The 9,716-nt window shown below is 41.6% G+C and overlaps 1 protein-coding gene across 1 annotated transcript; it reads left to right on the top strand.

Moving 5' to 3' along the window:
• The first annotated feature begins 8,357 nt into the window (after positions 1-8,357).
• LOC146813290 (olfactory receptor 5V1-like) lies at positions 8,358-9,302 on the top strand. The gene has a single exon (XM_085615362.1). The coding sequence runs from the start codon at positions 8,358-8,360 to the stop codon at positions 9,300-9,302; it is 945 nt and encodes a 314-aa protein (XP_085471488.1).
• Positions 9,303-9,716: the final 414 nt, after the last annotated feature.

The following is a 9,716-nucleotide window of genomic DNA, read 5'->3' as shown; positions in this document are numbered from 1 at the left end:
GTTCTCCTGCCTCCACTGCTGCCAGACCCTCACTGCTACCCTGGCCTCCAACACAGCCAATGCCCGCACCGGCGACACCCTAAAATGCATCCTCCGCAGCGTATGCTCCGTACACAAACACGCCATGGAAATCTGGAACCTACTCGACTCTCGCTCACCCGACATCGCCTTCTTCATAGAGACCTGGACCAACGCATCCTCTGCCCCCGACATCAGCACCACCATCCCAGAGGGATACAAGATCCAGAGGAAAGACCAATCCAACCAGCCAGGAGGGGGCCTCGCCTTTGCCCACAAGAGCATCCTCCGCCTCACCACCTCAAGCGAAACCTTCCCCTCCGCCGAACACCTGCACTTCCAAATCCAGACCACCCCCAAAGCCATGCTCCAAGGAACCCTCGTCTACAGACCTCCTGGCCCCCGAACACCCTTCGCCACCACCATCACTGACTTCATCGCACCCCGCACCATCACCTCAACAAACTACATACTCATTGGAGACCTGAACTTCCACCTCGACAACCCCAGCGACCTTAACTCCACTATCCTTTGTGTCAACCTCGCCAGCATTGGACTTAAACAACTCATCAACACACCGACCCACAGAGCAGGACACACCCTCGACCCCATCTTTGCGGCAGGAAACAGCATCCAATTCAGCCTCACAACGCAGCCGCCATGGACCGACCACCACTGTTTACACTTCACCATCAACAAACCCAAGGCACCCAAACCAGCCCCATGCCCACCACGATGGAACTGGAGCAAGGTTACCGATGAGCAACTTAACTCCACCCTCACCCGAGAAAACCACACCTGGGCACCCGATGCAAATGACGCAGCCAGAGAACTCCACACCTGGAACTCCAACTGCGCAGACGCGCTCGCCCCGCTACACAACCCCCAACAGACAATGCCCCAGGAAAGACGCTTGGTTCACCACCATTCTACAAGAAGCCAGGCACACCTGCAGATGCCTGGAGAAGGACTGGAGAAACACCAAGACAACGGAAAACCACACCACCTACAAGGACGCCATGACGGACTACCACAACCAGATCAGAGCCACCAAGAGGAGCTTCATCCACAACAAAATCCTGGTCAACACCACCAACTCCAAGGAACTATTCAGTGTCATTCAAGAAGTCACCAACCCACGCAGCGAAGCCACAGACATCACCCCATCCCAAGACCTCTGCGACAAGCTTGGAACCTATTTCCACCTCAAGATCAAAAACCTCTACGCCAACTTTATCGACCATCCATCAGGCGCCACAGATGGCCCCCGCCCCTCAGAAACACCAGCCAGCCAACCATCTCCAACTGGACATCAATCACGGCCGAATACACCGCCTCGACCATGAAAAGCATCCACTCGGGGGCCCCACCGACCCCTACCCCCTCACATCTACCACAGAGCCGCAGCCACCATCGCACCCAAACTACAAAACACCATCAACACCACCTTCAAAACAGGCACCTTCCCAGACAACTGGAAGCGCGCAGAAGTAAGAACCCTGCTCATGAAGCCCACAGCTGCCCCACCGTCCTCAAGAACTATTGGCCCATCTCGCTCCTCTCCTTCGCAGCCAAAGTTGCAGAGAAAACAGTCAACAGGAAACTGACATGATTCATTGAAGAGAACGCCGTCCTCAACCTGTCCCAATCCGGATTCCGAAGCAACCACAGCACAGATACCGCCCTACTTGCCGGCACAGATGACATCCGCACCCTCCTGGACCAAGGCCACTCCACAGCCCTCATCCTACTCGACCTATTAGTGGCCTTCCACACCATTTCCCACTGCACACTAGTCGCCAGACTACACGACAACGTTAACACAGAGTTATTTTTCTGCGATAGACTGCAATGTGAAGAGTTGCTTTAAGCTGATTTTGGGGTAGTTATCACACGTTCTTGAGAATATCCCCCTCAGTATTTCCTGTTACATGCAAGGACTTGGAGAGTTCACCTCCGTGAAACAAAATCTATTTGTTTCAACACCCAACCCAAACACAATTATTATCCACATGAATCATGCACATTTTTTATTATTCACGTTAGTTCACCACGCAAAAAGCAACTCTAGTAACAAGTGTTGCTGCAGTCGCTGTAGATTCATAAATTGAATACTGCTGCAAGCTCAAGGAAATGCCACAGTCTTTTGTTCTTCTTTTTATGTTTTGACCTAGAGGGGTAGTTGGGAGACTAGCCGAAACTTACTCTTGGAGGTTTAAGTGGTGTTAGACCTGTCAACCTTAGTGTGTTTATCCCAAGCTCGTAAAAATAATAAATACTACAAAAATACAATTAATTACGGTAGTAAAAAAATCTTTGTTCTCCCTGTATGTAGGTCATAAAATAAACCACATTAATTAATACAGAAAGATATAAAACACAAATTGATAAAAACGACTACAGAATGCAAGTATAACATCCTAAAATCTAAAATCTACATTCAGCTAAAAATTGCAATAAAAATGATAAGACAGTTCAAAGATGAATGTGCAGTTATCCTATCGTTGTTTTTCTTGCCCGAACAGATGATTTCAAAAAGACACAATAAGAAATTTCAGGCTAACTTAAAAACTTTAAATAAAGTACAGCTACTCTACACCAAAGTACTTACGTGGCAAACTGTGCACATTTGTAAACAACATAAAGTGCAACAGTGGTTGTGCAGATTGATTGTCACAAGAGCAAGATTATACTATATTACCGACTAGGTCTTGAACTCTTTTAAAACACAGGGATCAATATATTGAGTCCGCCCTGAAACGGAAAAGAAGCGATCGCTCCCATTGTGTAAGATCAATAGATAAATACATAGGGGGTTCATGTGTAGCTAAAGATCTATAGAAATTCAAGACTGAGGATTTTACTAGCTCGTTTTTTATTCTTGGATTTTCTCATTGTTCCATAAATGTTGCTTTAATCTTTGTCTTGTCAGCTTTAGAGATGCTGCTGGGCTCAGAGAACATAGAAGACAATCCCAGAGTTACTAGACTGTCCTGAATATAAATCAACCACAGAATAATAAAAACCTTTTTGAAGTTGAGACACTCAAGGATGATATCGCTGCATAAGGTTGCTGCCGGATTTGTCCAGATACTGACCCACAACAGGAGAGGACACAGGTGGACCTTGTCAGAAATAAAGCCCTGGTTCACTTCTAAATGGACAATAAAGCTAGAGGTAGTAGGCAGTAAGTTCAACAATCGACAGAGAAAATGATTTTCCTCTGCCTGTTGAAAGCTACTTTTATTAAAACCCCCAAACCTGCACTATGGATAGCAGCACTAATACAGAGGGAGTTGTACACTTTCAGTCCTGGCAAGACAGTCCCTGGTGCAGTCCCTCTAGTACCTGCCGAATAAGGTTGCAGGCGGTCCCTGCAATTCTACTAAGATTGAGGCTAGGGTTGTTGAGCTGGGAATGCCAAGACCCTGAAGTACTAAAGGTCAAACCCAGATAACAGAAGTTGCCAACACTCATAAATGCTTGTCCCTTGATTGTAATTTGATTTAACCTTAATTTACCAGGCACACAAGGCATTATATGTGATTTACTGTAGTTAGTTTATTAAATCAAGATCTTGCATAAAAAGAGCAAAACTGTCCACTAGCTGCATTAGTGCGTTATGAGTAAAAGCTAAAAGGACTGCATCAACGGTATAGGGTAAGGCAGGCATCAGAGTGTCTGCCATTCTGGGGGTGTCTACATGAGGGGAAATTAGGTGAGCTGTTAACCGATTTATATAGAGGATAAAAAGCAGGTGAGCCAATATGCACCCCTTCCACACTCCCTCTTCAGTGGGAAATCAGGTAAGAGCTTGCCGTGAGTGTTTTCATGCACTCTAGCTGAAGATCTGCATGTAAGGAATACAGAAAATTCACCGGGCGGGTTTCACTCCTTGATCCAGCAACATTAGCCACATTTTGGTCTTGTTCACTGAATCAATCCATAAAGGCAAGATGAATGGGGCAACATCTGGGGTGGGTGTACCTATTAACCGTCAGAGCTAGGTTCACACACTGCTCATTTGTACCTAAATTTGGACAAAATCCAAATTGAAAAGGAGAAAGAAAGCACTTATCAGCAGCCCATTTGACTAAGCAGTCCAATATAACGACACCATATTATCTGATTTTGCTATTGATGTGCGAAATAGGACGGTAGCACTTGGGAAACTTAAGATCGCAATCATTGATATGCTCCAAGAGTATGGTATATTGGTTGTTAAGTAACAGTTAAAAACATTAGTAATCAATGGGCCCCGAATGCTCGGGCATACATTTAATCAAATCCATTGGTGCCCTGTCGGGACATGGCACTTTCCCACTAGTACTGTGTTGAATAGCCAGTTCCACTTCCTGCAAAGATATACAAAGGGGCAGTAAATTCTGTAACCTATTACATAGAGAAGCTAGCATATTCGGATTGTCCTCGATGTGATAGATAGAAGTAAAGTTAGGAACCTAGTCTGAATCTGGAATATTATTTTGCAGGAGAGGATTAGCAGGATAATTCCTTCTTCTAAATTATTTTACATGGCTCCAAAAACTTAATGTCCTTCCTGAGGGCTGCACTTTCCAATAATTCCCAGTCCCTTTTATATAGTTCTGAGTAGCAGCACAGTTTTATACTCGCAGAGTGCCTGAAGAATCTCGGACCTTACACTAGGATGTACGTTTAAGGCCTTCCTCAATCTGCAGTTTGCAGTGGAACAAGACCCGTCAGATCACCTGGGGTCTTCATTAGATTGATGGACTGACTTAAGCATAGACTCCATGATACTGAATATTAAACTATAATTACGGTAGTAATTTAAAACAAATATGAAAACAATAAAAACATTTTTTTTTTAAATGTAATAATAATGGAAAACTTCCATTGTAAAAACGTAGAAAAACACATCAATAGAAAAACAGTAAATGTACTAAAATTGATGTAATTCATTTATTTCAATAATATTAATCAGAGCTTAAATTGTCAAGCAACACAAAACATTTGATCAAATTGTTAACCAAATATAATATTATTAGAAATGTGAAATATAATTAACAATATTATAACAATTTGGGGGGAAATAAATTACATATACAAATGAAAATGTTGCATAAATACAAAAAACTAAGAAAAAAAGTATATACTTTTATAAACAAAATTGTATATTAATAATTAGAAAGAAACATTAACGCCACAACAATTTTAAATATAACAGACTTTAACAATTAACATATTTAAATTACACTCTACCCTTTTCCCCTATGAAACCAGAGTTCTGCTACTAAAATTATTATACCTCAAAATGCAAACAATCAAAAACAAATGCAAGAAAGAAAAACAAAATACACAAAAAATACTCAAAATACACCTAAGAAATATATATTCCAATGTTATAACAGAGTAATATTTCTAACAACAATTTCAAGTAGTATCTTTTAAAATATCACAAAATTACCTGTGTTAGTCTCAGCCACAATATTTGGTTCACAGTTTTAATCAGATGATATTTGTGTCTCATGATATTTTTTCAAGGATATTTTGTCGGAACCTATATATTTTCTGCAGTTTTAGGCATTTTGGTCCTAACCCAAAAAGGTAGGCAACCATGGATTCTGTCTCTCATCATATGCATTCTATACATAGGTGTGCAAAGCTTCTTTAGGTAAAAAGGTGAACCCTGGATAGTTAGAGGGACTTGTGTATTTCCAGTCCCAAGGAAATTTTGCATTTCCAAATATTCCATCGTATTCAGATGTAGCTCCAAACCTCAGTGAAGATGTGCTCATTACATTTCTCTTTCAGGTTCACACACTGAAGCAATCATTTGGTGGACATACTGTCACTTTGCTTCATGTGCATCTTAGATAAGTGGGTCCTCCCTAGTGCTTAATTCGAGGCAGTGGTTGCCGGTGGTGGCCATGGCACTTAAATGTGGGGACTGGCACTTATTTTTAAACAAGGGAAAAATAAACAAAGCAGAAATACAGAGGAAGAGAAAGATAGAAAAACGTCACAAAGGGAGAAATCCCAAACCTGCAAGGCTGAGATGAAGGGGCAGCAGTATCTTGTAGTAGAGTAAAGAGTTCTGGGGTGAGTTCACCTGTATGCAGCCTTGGTATAGTGCACTCTGACGTTTAAATGCACTGGTCACAAACTTCTGAGTAAAGCCTCGGGCACCAGCACTTCCGAAACAAAGTGCTGGTCCAGCCATGAGCAAAAACCACAAGATAACCCAGGGTAGTGATTGCCAAGTGTTTCTGTTTAAGAGGTGCCTTTTGGAGAAGTCACTGACCACATTTTCAGTCCAGGTTTTTCTCTCTCAGTTCACATTTGAGCTACTGGAAGAGATTTGTAGTTTCTGTAAGAACAGAACAATGTACATCTTGTGAGTGGACAATGGAAGTGAGACATCACACTGAACAATGAATTCACTGAGAAGGGTAACTAAGAGAATTGTGCAGGAGTCTAAGCTGGCAAGAAAGACAGATAACTCTGACTACCACTCATTTGATGATGCTTTCTACAACCTTAAGGTTTTCATACATACATTCATATGGTCATTTAACATGTACTCCAAGGAAAACAAGGGGGCCCAGTTATAAACTACAACATCTATTTATCAGGGTGAGTCGTGGTTTGGATAAATGGACCGGTACCACATTAGCAGAATCAAGTGCCACCAACCATTATAACTCTCTCTTACCCTGGGCATGATGACGGCAGATTCCCAGGCTAAAAGCAGCACCACTCTGGATGGGGTATTGAGCCTTTTGGCCATTAATTAAAAATCCAATCATTCGTATATCACATCTCATAAGACTATTCTTGTAATTGTATATTATAAGACTTATGAGACACCGGATCAAACCATCAAAAGTTTAGTGTAATTTTGCTGAAGAAATGCCATGAGTGCACACTGCACTTTTATTAACTCTAAATAAGTAAAAATATATGTATCAATAGCATTTATGGGGCACACTTTATATTTCAACATGTTTGGAAACAGTGTTACTTTTAGTTCTCTTCTACAGCAAGGAGAAGTACGTCAATTCAGTGAGTTTAGAATAAAGGTACTTCCACTGCTCCACTCCTTGAAAGCAAAATTATATCACCCTATGTTGTCTCCATAGCTATAGGAATAATGAGTTTAATCACGTTTCATGACTTAAACGTTTTGCTTTGGGTAGTAGTGGTGGAAGATAGCATTCAGGTAGGAATGTGTATTTTGGAAGAATGATTAATGTCTGATGAAGAGGATTATAAATTCATCCTATTAGAATTAGAGAACCGGAATGGAAGATTCACATGGTCATTTATACACATGGCTCTCAGCACCTAGTCCATGAGAGCCATGTGTATAAATGACCGACCACACTAATCGCCACAAATGATTGTCCAACCTCTGAGAATTATGTGCAGAAACATGTAACCTCATAAAAGTGTTTCCACAAGCCCATAACCTCATTAAACCCAAAGCACAAGCAACCAACCTCCCATGAACAATCAATCTGTTTAACCAGTATCCAAAAGCAGCCATCTCATTAAAACCAATGCATGTACACCCAACTTCTATAAACTCATTGTACAAACACCCATCCTCTGAAAGCCTTATGCACAAACAGTCAATATCATAAAGCCATATGCACTAAAATCCAACCTCATTAAATGCAATGCACAAACATCCAACCTCTTAAAACCTTACACACAATGTCATGATCTATGAAAACCTGGTGATCAAGCACTCAAGCACTCAACCTCTTTAAACTGCATTTGCAAACACCAATACATCTTGGAAATAAAATAACACCAAGAGTCTATGTTTAGTTACAATTTAAAAAAAAAAAAAGAACATTACTGGTCGAATACACCAAAATACCTCATATAAAATCCCTTCAAACACCTAGCTAAGGTGTATCAAAAAAAAGTAAGTGTAGCAAAAAACAAAACAAAAAAACCAAGACGTTTGGTATATGCTGTGGACACAGAAGGAGCCACTCAAATATTTCAATAATGGAAGGAAATTAATTGTTTATCATATAATGCCAGTGTGAACTCTAGCTCATATTCTATCCCTTCCACATACAGGTCTATGCACTGAAGATGGAGTCTTCTTTGAGTGTTTGCTGAGAAGCCTTGCCTGAACACTACATGTATAAGACATCCAACCATGCGGAATTTCCACGGTCTGACTGACTTTTACAAAACCACACTCATGTTGCATCCACCGCTAATCATAAAGTCGAGGCATTAGGTCACAGGAAATTAAGCACCAGAATTTGATGACTTACGACTTAAATGTTTCCTCTACAAAATCTTTTGTATTGCAAATGTCAAGTCCTGAAGAACAGATGGAATGGAAAAACCAAACACTGGTGAGGGAATTCATTATTGTGGGATTCTCGGTTGTCCCACCACTGCGACCACTCCTTTTTTTGGTGTTCTTGCTTGTCTACGTTGCCACGTTCTGTGCCAACCTTGTGATCACTGTGGCAGTTTTTGTAGACCCTCACTTGAAATCTCCTATGTATTTCTTTCTTCAGAATCTTTCCTCCTTGGATATCCTCTGCACCTCTGTAACTTACCCAAAACTGCTGGCCATATTATTGAACAAAAGCAAGAGGATCTCTTTCATTGGCTGCTTGACCCAGCTCTACTTCTTTTTGTCCTTCACGAGCACTGAATTCTATCTGCTAGCGGCCATGGCCTATGATCGCTATGTGGCCATCTGCCATCCTCTCCGATACACCATCCTTATGAACAAGAGATCCTGCCTCAGGCTGGCAGCTCTTTCCTGGATGCCAGGCTTTCTGGATACTTTACCTCCCACAGTTATGGGTTCCCAGCTGTCCTTCTGTGGCTCCAATGCCATCAACCACTTCTTCTGTGACATCACTGCCCTGATGAAGATCTCCTGCAGCGACACAAGCAGAGTTGAGCTAGTGATTTTCATCGAAGGCATGTTTGCAGGGCTGATCCCATTCTCTGTTACTATTGCATCTTACATCTACATCATCTCTGTGATATTAAAAATCCGGTCTGTTGAGGGGCGGTTCAAGGCCTTCTCCACATGCGCGTCCCACCTTATTGTGGTAACTGTTTTCTACAGCACTGTCATCTGCATGTATGTGCGCCCCGCATCAGCGCTTTCTCAGAATCAAGACCAGCTGCTTGCTGTACTCTACACAGCTTTCATCCCACTGTTCAATCCTCTCATTTACAGCCTTAGAAACAAGGACATGAAGGAGGCGCTGAAGAAACTTTTAGGGAGAAAAGTCAAGCCCCTAAGCAAGTGACCCAAACAAGTGGTCTTTAAAAATGACATTTCATTGACTTTTGATACCTATTATTATTATTTTTTTTAAATCTATTCTCAATGGTCATATTTACTAGAAAAAGGTAGAGTCTAGGCCAAAATATTTCTTCGATTAAAATACATTTCTGTCTTATCCTGGTTTTGAAAACCACTGGATGCACACATGAGAAACCTTTGACTTTCATGCTATAGAGTAATTGGAGGAGCAACGTTTCTTTATGCATTTTTATTTTCCCACTATTTGTCATTTAGAAGACATTGGGGCAGATTTACAAGCCCCTTGCGCCACTTTTGCGTCACTTTTCTCATGTTAAAAATGACGCAAAAGTGGCGCAAAGGCCTTGTAAATAAGCCCCATTGTTTCTTGTGTAGAAATCCCTTTTATCTTACCATA

The sequence above is a fragment of the Triturus cristatus genome, chromosome 7 (genome assembly GCF_964204655.1).
Source record: "Triturus cristatus chromosome 7, aTriCri1.1, whole genome shotgun sequence".
Taxonomy (NCBI): Eukaryota; Metazoa; Chordata; class Amphibia; order Caudata; family Salamandridae; genus Triturus; species Triturus cristatus.
Note: the sequence above shows the minus strand (reverse complement) of the source record. Positions and strands in the feature narration are given on the sequence as shown.